The sequence below is a fragment of the Mesoplodon mirus genome (genome assembly GCF_964341445.2).
Source record: "Mesoplodon mirus genome assembly, chromosome: 13".
NCBI lineage: Eukaryota > Metazoa > Chordata > Mammalia > Artiodactyla > Ziphiidae > Mesoplodon > Mesoplodon mirus.
Genome location: NC_138989.1, coordinates 30,169,156 through 30,187,245, shown reverse-complemented (window position 1 = coordinate 30,187,245; position 18,090 = coordinate 30,169,156). Strand labels below are relative to the sequence as shown.

The 18,090-nt window shown below is 44.7% G+C and overlaps 1 protein-coding gene across 2 annotated transcripts in view; it reads left to right on the top strand.

Moving 5' to 3' along the window:
* The window catches only part of RAB31 (RAB31, member RAS oncogene family), a 116,389-nt gene that overhangs the window by 82,302 nt on the left and 15,997 nt on the right, over positions 1-18,090 (top strand). For both annotated transcript variants that reach the window (XM_082640740.1, XM_082640739.1), the window contains one exon: positions 16,242-16,351. In XM_082640740.1, the coding sequence (XP_082496866.1) occupies positions 16,242-16,351 (110 nt within the window). The remainder of the gene's footprint in view (positions 1-16,241; positions 16,352-18,090) is intronic.

The following is an 18,090-nucleotide window of genomic DNA, read 5'->3' as shown; positions in this document are numbered from 1 at the left end:
AAGAGCTTGCCCAGGTCCTGTGGCTGAGAAGGTGTAGGGCCCAGCTGTAAACCCAGGTAGTCCGTCCCAGCGCCGATGTTTGTTCTGTGTTCCTCTCCTAAGAAGTACGAACAGGATCCAAGAGGGAAAATAATTTCTGATCTACCGAGAGAAAATAAATGGCAGCTGATTTGATTCTGCTCAGAGAATTTGGAGCTAATGATTTTTTCCAATGGTTTCTCTGGCCTCTTGGGACTAGCCTACATTTCTGTCTGGAGAAGGGGTATTTGGAAGCAGAGGAATGGCCAGGCCCCCATCGGGAACCTGTGTTTTCTGCTCAGTCCTCATTCGGTTCAAATTCTGGCATTTTCCATGAGAAACAGTCCATCTAAGTCTGTGGCAGGAAACTGACACTGCTTGTTTGAACCTGACACCAGGAATTTGGCCCCAGGTTAATAGCATTTGCAGACACATTAATAAGCAGGCTTGGCCCCCTGGGAACAGAAATCCTTCCCAGGGTACACATGCCAAGTGCTTTAACTGTAAGCGCTTAGATCATCATAAAGAGTTATTGTCCAATCAGATATTTATTGAGAAGGTAGTAATTCTTTTTTTTTAAAGTTCATTTAAATTTTAGTTCCACCTGGCAGATAAACAAATCTGAGTGTCTAAAAGAACTGACATTTTGAACAGAGATTTTGCTGCTTTAATTATTGCTAACATGGTTGCCTCCTCTGGGTGCTACACAAATATCTTGGATATTTAGAGAAAATATGAGCTGGTAGGAGCACAGTAAGCCCTGATTATTCATTTCAGTGGCTGCTTGAGGGAGCTGGGGAGACGGAGACCACTTCATGACACACAACAGCCTTTGCAAACAGCCTGAAGCCTTCCTCTGATGGGCTTTGGTGGAATGTATTGCTTTTGGCTAGAATGCCTTAAACACATGGGAGGGTTTTGAAAAAAATAATGCCAGCAGACATTCAACAGCCTCTCCTGCTCACAATGCCTTGCTGCATCCTCATGGCCAGCTTAGTTGGTTGCTTCAGTTTGACCTTGGCTGGAAGGGGGCTGTGGTTGGAGGAGAGAGTAAAATTACAGGGCAAACATTTTTCAGTGAAATGGTAACTGTCATATCCCAGGAGTCTGGCAGAATATAAAATGCTTGGTTATTGCTGGTATGGTATTTTAGAAATATAATATACATGCTAGAACACACCAGAAACACCAGAAGTTTTCTGTTGGGAAGAGCTCATGAGGCCACTATTCTTTTATCACTTATAAAATGGTGCCTGGGCCTCCCTGGTGGCGCAGTGGTTGAGAGTCCGCCTGCCGATGCAGGGGATACGGGTTCGTGCCCCGGTCTGGGAGGATCCCATATGCCGCGGAGCGGCTGGGCCCGTGAGCCATGGCCGCTGGGCCTGCGCATCCGGAGCCTGTGCTCCGCAACGGGAGAGGCCACAACAGTGAGAGGCCCGCATACCGCAAAAAGGAAAAAAAAAAAAAAAAATGGTGCCTGATGAATGTATACTTTATTATGTCCTACGTATAGTCATCTTAATACAGATTTCCAAACTCTGGACTTGATAGTATCAGATTATGAATAGGATAGACGGCAGAAATATCAAACTCAATATTTTACAGTCTACCTTCTAAAAGAGTTGTTTTCAAGCTATAGAAAGCATAAGAAACTGTTGTGAAGCTGCTAAAATGCCTATTTCTGGCATGTGCCCACTAAACATTCTGCTTCAGTAGGTCTGGGGCACAGGGGTATTCATTTCTAACAAGCCCTGAATAGTCATGGGCTAGGAGGTCTGTAGAACACACCTGAGACTGATGCCCTACAAGATGCATGGGGCGTCCTCTGAAGACGTTTAGAGAAGCTTAGTGATGGTTGTTAATGTGACAGAGAGAAGTGCGGGAAGCTTGAATATATGTCATTTTGTCTCTTTGTTTTTAGCATCAAAGTGTCTTGTTTTTTGACATATGTGTTTACTTTTCTGGGAAAATGAGGACTTTTGTGCACCAGCTCCAAGATACCTGAAAACTTCTTAGGAGACCTGGCTGCTATGCAGTTACCCACGAACTTTGGAATCACATGGTTACCCTGCGAGCAGTGTTTGAGCCCTCCTCTGTCTCCACATGCTAGCACTGCAGATAGTCAACGTTTTCATCTTGGCCAGTCTGATGCGTGAATGATGCGATCCTAATTTTCATGTGAATTTCTTTAATTGCAAGCAGGATTAGGAAAACCAAGATTATCTACTGAAGAACTGTTCTTTGCCTATATACAAAAACTATTCTTGGGCTTCCCTGGTGGCGCAGTGGTTAAGAATCTGCCTGTCAATGCAGGGGACACGGGTTAGAGCCCTGGTCCGGGAAGATCCCACATGCCACGGAGCAACTAAGCCCGTGCGCCACAAATACTGAGCCTGCACTCTAGAGCCCGCAAGCCACAAATACTGAGCCCGAGTGCCACAACTACTGAAGCCCGCGCCTAGAGCCCATGCTCCACAGCAAGAGAAGCCACCCAATGAGAAGCCCGTGCACCACAATGAAGAGTAGCCCCCGCTCACCGCAACTAGAGAAAGCCTGCATGCAGCAACAAAGACCCAACGCAGCCAAAGATTAAAAAAAAAAAAAAAAAAGAACTATTCTTTACTATATCAATTAGAAAATCAAGTAGAAGTTAAAACCCTCTTTATAAGTAACAATGTAAATGAGTAATGGACTTTTTTGGTGTGTGTGCCATTTTTAAAATTTGAAATATTGTAATTCCTAGGAATGAATTTAGCAAGAATTGAGCAAGACCTATATAGATGAATGTTACAATTCTAGGATAGGACAAAAAAGGTACTTTTTCCTTGGATAGGAAAACTGAGTAGTATTGTAGAAATGTCCGTTTGCTCTAAATTAATGAAGACTTTTGTGCACCTGCATCATGAATTCACTGAGCTTCCAGGCAAATTACCTCAGATAATTTAAAGTTACATTTTTAAAAGGTTTTTACAAAATGATCTTAAAATTCACCTAGGAAAACAAACAGGCAAAAATAGTATTGGAAGGACTAATCTCAGCACATATTGAAATATATTTTAGTGATTTAGTGGTAAGACAATACAGCATTGTCAGGGAACTAGACAGAAAATCAATGAACAGACTACAGAATCAAGACATAGGGTGAAATACATAGGGATATTTAGTATATGATAAATATGATATTTAAATAAGTCCAAAAAAGGGGATAGTTCAATACATGGTTTTGGGATAATTAGGGAAAAAAACGAGAGAAAATAAATTCAAAGTGGATCAAGGATTTAACTGTAAAGTAACAAAACCATAAAAGTTAGAGAAAACAGTGGAATCTTTAAAATAATCTTGGAATTGGAATGAACTGTTTTAATCATGATACAAAACTCAGAAGTCATAGAAGAAAGTGATCAATAAGTCTGACTACATGAAAACTCCTGTGTGGAAAAAATGCCACACACAATGTCTAAATACAAATGCTAAGCTGAAAAAAAATGTGGAAAATATATTACAAAAGGATAGGTTCCTTAGTATTCAAAGAGCGCTTACAAATAAATTTTTAAAAATCCAAACAATCCAAACCAAAGTGTGCAGAGAACATGGATAAGAATATTACAGAACAAGAAATATCCATGGCTTATGAAAAGTTGTGCACCAACTTTGAATAAAAGTTACTCAGAATTAATGTCAGATTTTTCTTATGGAGTTAGGACTTTAAACTATGATGTAATTTTACTCTTGGCGTGGTTTATGGTGGTTAGTGTATTTAATGATGTACCCTGTGTTCCCCGTTCTTCTGTGGAAGAGTGATGACTGGCCTGGGAGCCTTCCTGGGCCGTAAAATAAGGGGCATGAGTCAAATAAATGTACTCAGGCTCTGAGGAAGTTTGAGCCTCCTACTTACTTGTTTCCTCCACTTGCTTCATTTCCTCTATGTTTTTGGCATTCTCTAAGAAAGTGGTGCCATCTTTGTAAAGATGTATTAAGTAAACACCTTCTATGTGCCAGGTATAGTTTTGAGCACTTTATTATATCAACTTATGTTACATTTATATTTTTTATATAAATTAATTTATTTATTTTTGGCTGCATTGGGTCTTCATTGTTGCACATAGGCTTTCCCTAGTTGCGGGGAGCGGGGTCTACTCTTCATTGCGGTGTGCGGGCTTCTCATTGCAGTGGCTTCTCTTGTTGCGGAGTATTCCATACTGTGCAACAAGAACATAAGCCACGGATATTTCTTGTTCTGTAATATTCTTATCCATGTTCTCTGCACACTTTGGTTTGGATTGTTTGGATTTTTAAAAATTTATTTGTAACACGAGCACCTAAATCAAGCTCTAGGTGCGCGGGCTCAGTAGTTGTGGTGTGCGGGCTTAGTAGTTGTGGCTCATGGGCTCTAGAGCGCAGGCTCAGTAGTTGTGGCGCAGGGGCTTAGTTGCTCCGCGGCTTGTAGGATCTTCCTGGACCTGGGATCCAGCCCATGTCCGCTGCATTGGCAGGTGGATTCTTAACCAATTTGCCATGAGGGAAGTCCCTACGTTACATTTAAAATGGTAAAGAGGAGGCCCTGAACCAAGATGGTGGAGTAGAAGGATGTGCTCTCACTCCCTCTTGGGAGAACACCAGAATCACAACTAACTGCTGAACAGTCATCAACAGGAAGACACTGGAACTCACCAAAAAAGATAACCCACGTCCAAAGACAAAGGAGAAGCCACAATGAGATGGTAGGAGGGGTGCAATCACAATAAAATCAAATCCCATAACTGCTGCGTGGGTGACTCACAAACTGGAGAACACTTATACCACAGAAGTCCACCCACTGGAGTGAAGGTTCTGAGCCCCACCTCAGGCTTCTGAACCTGGGGGTCCGGCAACAGGAGGAGGAATTCCTAGAGAATCAGACTTTGAAGGCTAGTGGGATTTGACTGCAGGACTCTGACAGGACTGGGGGAAACAGAGACTCCACTCTTGGAGGGCACACACAAAGTGGTGTGTTCATTGGGACCCAGGGGAAGGAGCAGTGACCCCAGGGGAAACGGAACTAGACCTACCTGCTAGTGTTGGAGGATCTCCTGCAGAGGCGGGGGTGGCTGTGGCTCACCGTGGGGACAAGGACACTGGCAGCAGAAGTTCTGGGAAGTACTTCTTAGCGTGAGCCTTCCCAGAGTCCAGCATTAGCCCCACCAAAGAGCCCAGGTAGGCTCTAGTGTTGGGTTGCCTCAGGCCAAACAACCAACAGGGAGGGTACCCAGCCCCACCCATCAGCAGTCAAATGGATTAAAGTTTTACTGAGCTCTGCCCACCAGAGCAACAGTCAGCTGTACCCACCACCAGTCCCTCCCATCAGGAAACTTGCACAAGCCTCTTAGATAGCCTTATCCATGAGAGGGCAGACAGCAGAAGCAAGAAGAACTACAATCCTGCAGCCTGTGGAACAAAAACCACACGCACAGAAAGATAGACAAGATGAAAAGGCAGAAGGCTATGCACCAGATGAAGGAACAAGATACAACCCCAGAAAAACAACTAAATGAAGTGGAGATAGGTAACCTTCCAGAAAAAGAATTCAGAATAATTTCCAGGACCTTGGAAAAAGAATGGAGGCAAAGATCGAGAAGATGCAAGAAATGTTTAACAAAGACCTAGAAGAATTAAAGAACAAGCAAACAGAGACGAACAATACAATAACTGAAATGAAAACAACACTGGAAGGAATCAATAGCAGAATAACTGAGGCAGAAGAAGAGATAAGTGACCTGGAAGACAGAATGGTGGAATTCACTGCTGCGGAACAGAATAAAGGAAAAAGAATGAAAAGCAATGAAGACAGCCTAAGAGACCTCTGGGACAACATTAAACATTATAAGGGTCCCAGAAGGAGAAGAGAGAGAGGACCCGAGGAAATATTTGAAGAGATTATAGTCGAAAACTTCCCTAACATGGGAATGGAAATACCCACCCAAGTCCAGGAAGTGCAGAGAGTCCCATACAGGATAAACCCAAGGAGAAACACACCAAGATACATAGTAATCAAATTGGCAAAAATTAAAGACAAAGAAAAATTATTGAAAGCAGCAAGGGAAAAAGGACAAATAACATACAAGGGAACTCCCATAAGGTTAACAGCTGATTTCTCAGCAGAAACTCTACAAGCCAGAAGGGAGTGGTATGATATACTTAAAGTGATGAAAGGGAAGAACCTACAAGCAAGATTACTCTACCCGGCAAGGATCTCATTCAGATTCGATGGAGAAATCAAAAGCTTTACAGACAAGCAAAAGCTAAGAGAATTCAGCACCACCAAACCAGCTCTATAACAAATGCTAAAGGAACTTCTCTAAGTGGGAAACACAAGAGAAGAAAAGGACCTACAAAAACAAACCCAAAACAATTAAGAAAATGGTCATAGGAACATACATATTGATAATTATCTTAAACGTGAATGGATTATATGCTCCAACCAAAAGACATAGGTTTGCTGAATGGATACAAAAACAAGACCCATATATGTGCTGTCTACAAGAGACCCACTTCAGACCTAGGGACACATACAGCATGAAAGTGAGGGGATGGAAAAAGATATTCCATGCAAATGGAAATCAAAAGAAAGCTGGAGTAGCAATACTCATATCAGATAAAATAGACTTTATTTTTATTTATTTTTTTTTTTAATTTTTTTTTTTTGCTGTACGCGGGCCTCTCACTGTTGTGGCCTCTCCCGTTGCGGAGCACAGGCTCCGGACGCACAGGCTCAGCGGCCATGGCTCACGGGCCCAGCCACTCCGCGGCATATGGGATCCTCCCAGACCGGGGCACGAACCCGTATCCCCTGCATCGGCAGGCGGACTCTCAACCACTGCGCCACCAGGGAGGCCCTAAAATAGACTTTAAAATAAAGAATGTTACAAGAGACAAGGAAGGACACTACATAATGATCAAGGGTTCAATCCAAGAAGAAGATATAACAATTATAAATATATATGTACCCAACATAGGAGCACCTCAAAACACAAGGCAACTGCTAACAGCTATAAAAGAGGAAATCGACAGTAACACAATAATGGTGGGGGACTTTAATACCTCACTTACACCAATGGACAGATCATCCAAAGTGAAAATAAATAAGGAAACAGAAGCTTTAAACGACACAATAGACCAGATAGATTTAATTGATATTTATAGGACATTCCATCCAAAAACAGCAGATTACACTTTCTTCTCAAGTGCACATGGAACATTCTCCAGGATAGATCACATCTTGGGTCACAAATCAAGCTTCAGTAAATTTAAGAAAATTGAAATCATATCAAGCCTCTTTTCTGACCACAACGCTATGAGATTAGAAATGAATTACAGGGAAAACGTAAAAATCACAATCACATGGAAGCTAAACAGTACGTTACTAAATAACCAAGAGATCACTGGAGAAATCAAAGAGGAAATCAAAAAATACCTAGAGACAAATGACAATGAAAACATGACGATCCAAAACCTATGGGATGCAGCAAAAGCAGTTCTAAGAGGGAAGTTTATAGCTATACAAGCCTACCTCAAGAAACAAGAAAAATCTCAAATAAACAATCTAACCTTACACCTAAAGGAACTAGAGAAAGAACAAACAAAACCCAAAGTTAGCAGAAGGAAAGAAATCATAAAGATCAGAGCAGAAATAAATGAAATACAAACAAAGAAAACAATAGCAAAGATCAATAAAACTAAAAGCTGTTTCTTTGAGAAGATAAACAAAGTTGATAAACCATTAGCCAGACTCATCAAGAAAAAGAGGATGAGGACTCAAATCAATAAAATTACAAATGAAAAAGGAGAAGTTACAACAGACACTGCAGAAATACAAAGCATCCTAAGAGACTACTACAAGCAACTCTATGCCAATAAAATGGACAACCTGGAAGAAATGGACAAATTCTTAGAAAAGTATAACCTTCCAAGACTGAACCAGGAAGAAATAGAAAATATGAACAGACCAATCACAAGCAATTAAATTGAAACTGTGATTAAAAATCTTACAACAAACAAAAGTCCAGGACAAGATGGCTTCACAGGTGAATTCTATCAAACATTTAGAGAAGAGCTAACACCCATCCTTCTCAAACTCGTCCAAAAAATTGCAGAGGAAGGAACACTCCCAAACTCATTCTATGAGGCCACCATCACCCTGATACCAAAACCAGACAAAGATACTACAAAAAAAGTAAATTACAGACCAATATCACTGATGAATATAGATGCAAAAATCCTCAACAAAATACTAGCAAACAGAATCCAACAACACATTAAAAGGATCATACACCATGATCAAGTGGGATTTATCCCAGGGATACAAGGATTCTTCAATATACGCAAATCAATCAATGTGATACACCATATTAACAAATTGAAGAATAAAAACCATATGATCATCTCAATAGATGCAGAAAAAGCTTTTGACAAAATTCAACACCCATTTATGATAAAAACTCTCCAGAAAGTGGACATAGAGGGAACCTACCTCAACATAATAAAGGCCATATATGACAAACCCACAGCAAACATTCTCAATGGTCAATAACTGAAAGCATTTCCTGTAAGATCAGGAACAAGACAAGGATGTCCACTCTCACCACCATTATTCAACATAGTTTTGGAAGTCCTAGCCACGGCAATCAGAGAAGAAAAAGAAAAGGAATCCAAGTTGGAAAAGAAGAAGTAAAACTGTCACTGTTTGCAGATGACATGATACTATACATAGAGAATCCTAAAGATGCCACCAGAAAACTACTAGAGCTAATCAATGAATTTGTTAAAGTTGCAGGATACAAAATTAATGCACAGAAATTTCTTGCATTCCTATACACTAAAAATGAAAGACCAGAAAGAGAAATTAAGGAAACAATTTCATTCACCACTGCAACAAAAAGAATAAAATACTTAGGAATAAACCTACCTAGGGAGACAAAAGACCTGTATGCAGAAAACTATAAGACACTGTTGAAAGAAATTAACGATGATAACAACAGATGGAGAGATAAACCATGTTCTTGGATTGGAAGAATCAATATTGTGAAAATGACTATACTACCCAAAGCAATCTACAGATTCAGTGCAATCCCTATCAAATTACCAATGGCATTTTTTATAGAACTAGAACAAAAAATCTTAAAATTTGTATGGAGACACAAAGGACCCTGAATGGCCAAAGCAGTCTTGAGGGAAAAAAGTGGAGCTGGAGGAATCAGACTCTCTGACTTCAAACTATACTACAAAGCTACAGTAATCAAGACAATATGGTACTGGCACAAAAACAGAAATATAGATCAATGGAACAAAATAGAAAGCCCAGAGATAAACCCACACATATGGTCAACTAATCTATGACAAAGGAGGCAAGGATATACAATGGAGAAAAGACAGTCTCTTCAATAAGTGGTGCTGGGAAAACTGGACTGCTGCATGTAAAAGAATGAAATTAGAACACTCCCTAACACCATACACAAAAATGAACTCAAAATGGATTAGAGACCTAAATGTAAGACCGGATACTATAAAACTCTTAGAGGAAAACATAGGAAGAACACTTTTTGACATAAACCACAGCAAGATCTTTTTTGATCTACCTCCTAGATTAATGGAAATAAAAACAAAAATAAACAAATGGGACCTAATGAAACTTCAAAGCTTTTGCACAGCAAAGGAAACCATAAACAAGATGAAAAGACAACCCTCAGAATGGGAGAAAATATTTACAAATGAATCAATGGACAAAGGATTAATCTCCAAAGCATACAAGCAACTCATGCAGCTCAATATTAAAAAAACAAACAACCCAATCCAAAAATGGGCAGAAGACCTAAAAAGACATTTCTCCAAGGAGGGCATACAGATGGCCAAGAAGCACATGAAAAGCTGCTCAACATCACTAATTATTAGAGAAGTGCAAATTAAAACTACAATGAGGTATCACCTCACACCAGTGAGAATGGGCATCATCAGAACATCCACAAACAACAAATGCTGGAGAGGGTGTGGAGAAAAGGGAACCCTCTTGCACTGTTGGTGGGAATGTAAATTGATACAGCCACTATGGAGAACAGTATGGAGGTTCCTTAAAAAACTAAAAATAGAATTACCATATGATCTGACAATCCCACTACTGGGCATATACCCAGAGAAAACCATAATTCAAAAAGACACATGCACCCCAATGTTCACTGCAGCACTATTTACAATAACCAGGTCATGGAAGCAACCTAAATGCCCATTGACAGGCGAATGGATAAAGAACTGTGGTACATATATACAATGGAATACTACTCAGCCATAAAAAGGAACGAAACTGGGTCATTTGTTGAGACGTGGATGGATCTAGAGACTGTCATACAGAGTGAAGTAAGTCAGAAAGAGAAAAACAAATATCGTATATTAACACATATATGTGGAACCTAGAAAAATGGTACAGATGAACTGGTTTGCAGGGCAGAAATAGACACACAGATGTAGAGAACAAACGTATGGACACCAAGGGGGGAAAGCCGCGGGGGGTGTGTGTGATGAATTGGGTGATTGGGATTGACATGTATACACTGATGTGTATAAAATTGATGACTAGTAAGAACCTGCTTATAAAAAAATAAATAAAATAAAATTCAAAAATAAGTAAAATAAAATAAAATGGTAAAGCGTTCGCCCACCTGGCAGCACAGGGGCTAAGACCCGAGCGAGGGAGACATGATGAGGCTGTTTACTGAAGGAGAAGAACATTTTACTTCTGTGAGCAGCACGTTGAGCTACCTTCCTCACATTGGGTACTGACTAGGCCACCTGTCATTCAGATTCTGAATGAGAATTCACTGCCACAGTACTGCTCTTCTGCACGGGAGGCCCAGTGCAGGTCACCTGTCTCCACTGACTTTCAGGAGGGACACAGGAGGTGAGCTTGCCAATGAATCCCTAGGTACACAGTGCTATTCTGCCCTGGCCTGCAGGTTGGATTCCCCTCCTGACAGGTGGGGCCCAGGAGCTCCTTCTTGGGATCCCTGACCTCCTCTTCCCCTGCCATCCGTGGTGGAGGCTCATGGGGAATTAAATAGCCCTGGGGTTGGAATGAGTCAGCTGCCGTGTTGCCGGGTTACACCCACCAGCAACAAAACATGGACCCTCATTGGGCGGCACAGCCTGTTGAGAAATCCGGAGCCACAAGAATGCTGTTTGCTGCCCTCCTGCCCCACGGGGAGCCTCCCAGGGCTGTGGGCTCTGCCTGAGTCCCAGACACATACCGTCCACGCTGCGTGGACCCCGCTGAAATATAGCACCTGACTACCATCCGAGCCTGGGGCTGGGAGGAGACACCCCCTTTCCTATGTTTTCAGCCCTAAGCCTCCCTCCTGGCCCTTTCAGAAGGCTGGGTGAGTCTTCGCCCCCCAGGACTTTTCCAGTTGTCCTTGTCAGCACTCCCCATCCTTCCTCCGAAGACCCCATGGTCCCTCTACCTCAGTCCTCCTCTCTGCTGAAGGCCACTGGGGGTGACTGTCACTCAGTCATTCAGCAGGTACTTACGGATCACCTCCTAGGTGCCTGGCACTGCTAGGATCCTGGCCCCTTAAAAACAAAATGTGGTCCTGATCGTAAGACATCCCACAGCCCATTAGGGAGATGGAATCTCACCAGGATGATGGCAGCCCCCAGGCTGCTCTCGAGGAGAGGGTGCTGCGCGGAGCTCTCCAGGAGGCCATGTGTGGAAGGGGGTGGGGAGGGGTGGACCAGAGCAGGTGCAAGGCCCAGAAACAGATGTGAGCACGGCGAGGTCCCAGAGTGGCTGTCCCTTCGGGCATGAACGGGGAGGACTAAGGCAGGAAGCCTCGTCCTGCTAAGGCGCTAGGTTTCATTGGTTGGAAGACATGGAAGATTTCTATTCACGGGAATACTTGATAGATTTGTAGTTTTGAAAGATCCCCACGGTGGGCCTGGGGGTGATAGATTGCAGGAGGCTGGAGGACCAGTTAGAGGCAACAGCAGAAACCTGAGTGATGGGGACCAGGGCCTGATCACTTCGGGGTGAGAGGGGAGGGGACGCGTTGTAGGCACCTCCAGGGCTTCTGGCCTAGGAAACAGCAGGTTTACAGGGAGAGCCGCAGGTTTGTGGCTGAAAGGCGGTGAGTATAAATAGAGAAGTGATGTTTTCCAAGCGCATTTGCTTTTCACATGGCTATGAGCCCTCTGAGACTCTAACCGCATGCCCAACGCAGGCCAGTTTGCTGGAGGCAGCCGCCCATCCCAGATCCTGACCCGTGATGCTTTCACCACCACCCCCGCCCCGCTGTCACCCAGCTCTGCACGCTCATCCTGACTCCGTTTCTTCTTATGGTCCCTGGAAGTTGGTGTTTTTCTCCATGGTCTCCAGGGTGACTTCTGGGAGTCCTGACTTTGTGTATGTAGCTTCATCTTGAAAGTCTGAAAATACTCTTTCCCATCAAAATTGACTAGCTGTGTGTTTATACCTTGGCTTGGGTGGACTCGTTTCAGTTTACCTGTTTAAGGCCTCTCACAGCGCCCAGCCTATGGCAGATATTCGGTAAATATTTGTTGAAAGAAATGAAGGAAAGTCATGTATGCCATGTCTCCTGTGATGGTGATTACAGAAGACCAGTTGATGCTGGCACCTTCCAGTCTCCCCGGGCTGTGTGTGGCCTCCCCCGAGACACAGCTGGGGGGTTCCAAGGTCACCAGATGGTCACACATCTGCCAGGGGCCCCGAGGAAGCACCCACTCACCTCCCCAGGGTTCTCCTTTCAGATTGTAGCTGTACCATTTGTTCCAGCGACAATTCTTGGACACCAACCAGGTGTCCTGCAGCTCAGCACATTTCTGATGCTGACTGACCCACAGTTAACACCGACCCCACGGGTCATGAACTTGGTCCCACGAGACTGCCCGCCCCTTCAGATGCCAGCTCAGGTCTTGGTTATCCCCAAGTCACCCACGCTTCTGCCCAGCAGATGACGCATTTTGGGGGTCCATGACTGGCCCGCCCAGGTTCAATAATTCACAAGAACAGACTCACAGAACTCAAGAAAGCACTAGACTTATGATTCATTTTTATAAAGGGTACAACTCAAGACCAGGCAAATGGAAGAGACACATTAGACAAGGTTTGGGGAGGTAGGGAGGGGCTGTTGTGTGGAGCTCTAACGCCCTCTCCGGGCACCCCACCCTCCCAGCACCTCCGTGTGTTCACCACCCCGCAGCTCCCCACGCCTCGTGTTCAAGGCTTTTTATTGAGCTGTCATTACTTGGTCGTGACTGATTAAATCTCCAGCCCCCCGCCCAAGGTTGGGAGCGGGGCTGAAAGCTCCCCCTCCTCTACTCAGCTGGGCAACCAGCTCCAGTCCTGCAGCCACTTCTGACACAGCCCTGACCCATCAGACACTCAGGTGTGGTCTCCTGGGGTCTCTTCATGAATAACAAAGACGCGCCGACCACTGGGGAAACTCCATGGGCTTCAGGAGCTCTTCACCAAGAACCAGGGACAAAGACATATTTCGTGTGAGACCCAGGAGTGGGTGGTCCTTCTAATCCCAGTTCATCTAAGAGGAGCGGGACTTGCCTGGCCTCCAGACTCCTGGCGTGAGAACCTGTTCTACAGGATGGGCTGCACCCGGCCCTGCCCCCGCCCCGCCTCCAGTGTGCTGCAGTTTGGGGTTATTTCTTTGTCTGTAAAGGTTGAAGGAACAGCTTCTGGAATGTGGGTGCCTGTTTGCTGGTTGTGACAGGAGCAAAGGGGGCAGGGCCAGAGGGCCCTGCATTGGCCCCTGTCTCTGCCCCGAGTCACTGTGTCACCTTGGCAAGTCATTTGTTTAACGAGACCCGTTTCGAAACCTGGGGGAGATCTGAGGACACGCTTCTCTTCTCTCTGCATTTCAGGGCCCAGCGTTGTTGGCTCTGAGAGAATTAACCCTTCTCGGAGGTTTACTGTGGTCCTCAGGATGGATAGGTTGTATTGCATTGCAGGTGACTTTGTTCTCACCGTAACCCTGGCAGAAACGATTCTGCTCCTCTTCGTCCAGCGAGGGGGCTGATGAGAGGGGAGTTAAGAACGCAGGGGAGGTGTCGCTGCAGCTTCCTTGGTCGCCAGATGGGCCCCTACCCCAGGGAGAGATGAGCAGACACAGCCCGTCTTATCTGCTCCACCTTTGGGCAGAGAGGAGCCCCACCCTTCAATTTGTGGTTTGATAAAGACTGCCAGGAAGACGGAAGAAATAGGGTGACTTGCCAAACTGAACCTAGACAAGCCCTCCTCTGAAATATTTCAACTGTAAAATTCACCGCCACCCTTAGTTTTAATAACTGAGAGGCCCGGGGCTTGTCTGTTAGAAAACAAGAAAGAGGGTAGATTCAGGAGGGTCATTTTGCCCGGTGCATCTTTGGTGAGAATGATAACGCAAGTGCAGATTCCAGCTGACACGGCTCAGGAGGCCTCTTTTCTCCTGGGACCACCGTCTTGAAGGTGGCAGTGGGACCCTTTCCCAGGAAGTGCCTGAAAAGTTCTCCTCTCATATGATTTGGGGTCTGGAGAGAATTTAAATGCCAGGTAGAAGTTGCCCAGTAACTTTTTTTTAAAAATATACATTTATTTATTTTATTTCTGGCTGCACTGGGTCTTCGTTGTTGCGCGCGGGCTTTCTCTAGTTGCGGCGAGCGGGGGCTACTATTCGTTGTGGTGCGCGGGCTTCTCATTACGGTGGCTTCTCTTGTTGCAGAGCACGGGCTCTAGGCACGTGGGCTCAGTAGTTGTGACGCACGGGCTTAGTCACTCTGCGGCATATGAGATCTTACTGGACCAGGGCTCAAACCCATGTGCCCTGCATTGGCAGGAGGATTCTTAACCACTGCGCCACCAGGGAAGCCCTTCCCAGTAACTTTATGAACCAGTTGAAACCATCGATGAGGCCTATAGTAGAACTGCCCTCCCAGTTTTGACTTTCCCCTGCCGTCTGCCCTTTCCCTGTAGCATCCCCCTAGTCCAGCCCTGCATTCTCTTGCCTGCAGCACTGGAGGAGCCGGCAAACTCTCCCCTGCCTCCCCCTCTAGTCCCTTTCGTGCCCCTGTTTCCCTAGGATGTGGAGCTGACCCTGTCGCTGGCCCTCCATGACCACTAGGTGCCCACCTGCCCATTCACAATCCCTGCTGGACCCTCTCAGCCCCATCACTGACTTTCTCTGCACTCAGACCCCACGTCCTTCATCGTCAACCCTCCATTGTACCCAAGGCAGTGCTGGCTGGGTGCAGAGTTGACTTTCCATGGCACCTGGGTTGGGGGAATGAGGGCGCTCCCCACCTGGGGGGCCTTCGTCAGGCTGCTGTATCTCAGGCCCTGGTCCATGTTCTCGCTGATGCTCATGGCCACACTTCAGTGACCTCCTCCAAGGCACCTGCCTGGGTTCCGTTGATCAAATGCATGGCTCTCTACCCGGCTACTCCTGAGCACTTTGCTATCCATACAGATATGACAGTGTTGTGTCTTCATGTGTCCGTGGGTGTGTGTGTCTTTGCTCTCAAGTGTAGATTCCAAAAGGCAGGGACTAGGGTTTTCTCTACACCTGAAAGAAAGGCTGGCATACAACAGCACTCACTAAATATTGGTTGAATACATCAATAAACTTCTGGAGAATAGGCACTGTGTCTTTTTAAATGTTTGGATCCACTGCAGTATCTTCACATGAAAAGTACATCAATAAATGTCTTTTTAGATTATTCATCTAAATGTGCCTTGGAGCTGTGAACATGCTCACTGCCAAACTTCCAGATCATGTCACATATTTTCTCTGATTTATAAAAGGCAATATATGGAAATCCTTAGAAAAGCATGTATGCATGCATGTGCACATACACAAATTTTTTAAAATATTGAGTCATTATTATGGGAAAAAACTTTTGGAATGAATCCTAACTCTGAAAGCTGGCCTTACTCCTAAAGCCTTTCCTACTGTTCTGGAGTTCTTTCCTTCGGTGGGACCGGGGACAGTAATTTATCTCCATGGATGCCCGAGACCAGGTTTTAAACTTGAAAAAGCCTCACCCATCTTAGGTTTTCAATACTTGCTGAGCAACCAGAGTTATTCTGCAGGACCACAAGGGAGCTATTTGCACGTGAGCTTTTTCTTTGCTCCGTCGGGTTATTTATCCTGTACAAACGAGCATTCATCTCTGTCTGGGTTTGCCCTCTTTTCCAGGGAGGTGCCCTTGAAGGATGCTAAGGAGTATGCAGAGTCCATTGGTGCTGTTGTGGTTGAGACCAGTGCAAAGAACGCAATTAATATCGAAGAGCTCTTTCAAGGAATCAGTAAGTACCTGATTTGTGTTTTCCGCATAGCTTTCATTTTTATGCTCTGGGAGTCAGAGGGTAAAAACCAGGGTGCTCCAGAGGAGAGCATCTCCTCTGTGTGAATTTGTCCGATGCCACGGATACTAAACCCTGCAGTTCTGCCCTGGTTACTGCAGACCCACACAGTGCATCCACATTCTCCATCTCCACGAGTCTGTGCTTTCACCTGCCGAGTCTGGGTTTCGTGAATCAAAATGAAGTAATCCTGTTGAAAAATAAAATTTATTTTAATCAAAGAATTATGTATTTTATAGCATTTTATGTTAGTATGTCCAGGGGAGGAGAAAGAAAATAGAGAGTGATAAAGGTATAGAAAACCAAAATCACCCGTGAAACTGAATGACTCTGGGCAAACGAAACAAGAGAAGCTTTTAGTCATTTCTTTTGCCTGGTGACCTTCGGCAAGAAGTGGTGTCTCCATCCCATGTGACCTGAAGTTGGGAAGTGGGTGGAGAGTTGGTGTGGAAAACTTTTCCTCATTTCTGATGAGTTTTTTTTGGTTTGTTTTTTGTTTGTTTGTTTGTTTTTGTGGTACGCGGGCCCTTGTGGCCTCTCCCGTTGCGGAGCACAGGCTCAGTGGCCATGGCTCACGGGCCTAGCCGCTCCGTGGCATGTGGGATCTTCGCGGACTGGGGCATGAACCCATGTCCCCTGCATCGGCAGGCGGACTCTCAACCACTGCGCCACCAGGGAAGTCCCAAGTTTTGTTTTGTTTTTTAATTGAAGTATAGTTGATTTACAATGTTATGTTAGTTTCAGGTATACAGCAAAGTCATTCAGTTATACGTGTGTGTGTGTATATATATATACTTTTTTTCAGATTCTTTTCTCTTATAGGTTATTACAAGATATTGAGCACAGTTCCCTGTGCTATACAGTAGGTCCTTATTGGTTATCTATTTTATATATAGTAGTGTGTATATGTCAATCCCAAACTCCTAATTTATCCCTCCCCTTTCCCCTTTGGTGATCATAAGTTTGTTTTCTATGTCTGTGAGCTGTTTCTGTTTTGTAAATAAATTCATTTGTATTTTTTTTTTACACTCCACATGTAAGAAGTGATATCATATGGTATTTGTCGTTCTCTGCCTGGCTTACTTCACTCAGCATGATCATCTCTGGGTCCATCTGATCAGTTACTGATGGAAGCTGATGGCTCTTGTCTTTGTCCCCAGTCCTGGGTCATGTTTGCTTCCCTATCTTTATGTTGGTCTCACGAATAACCTTTATCTGTGGCTGTTCCCCAGCTGACGGCCAGCTTGAACCTTCACAGCTTCCTTGGTAACAGCTTTCCATCCTGGGTCCCCCCAGAGAGCGACCTGCCGGTGGCTGTCTCAGGAAACTGTGTCCTGAGATGCCCTCGGAGCGTGTGCCTAGCCAGGTGCAGGGACCCAAAGCCCTGGGGTGCCCATCTCAGGAAAGGCCGAACCCCAGAACACTTGGCAGTTGTTCTCAAGAATCTGGGCTGCAGGCAATTCCAGAAGGGAATTCCAGAAGGGAAACTGATGTTTTGGTCTCCGTGCAGCCTGCAGTCCCTGTTGGCGAACCTCTCAGAGGCAGAGGGGCCGTGCTTCCCAGGACAGATTTGATTTCCTTTCTGCTGGTTTTGGTTTGTTACTTCAGACTCTGAGAACCCACAGCAGGGAATATTTTGCTTGTTTCTCTTGGCTTGAAGGAGACTTCACCGCACATGAGGA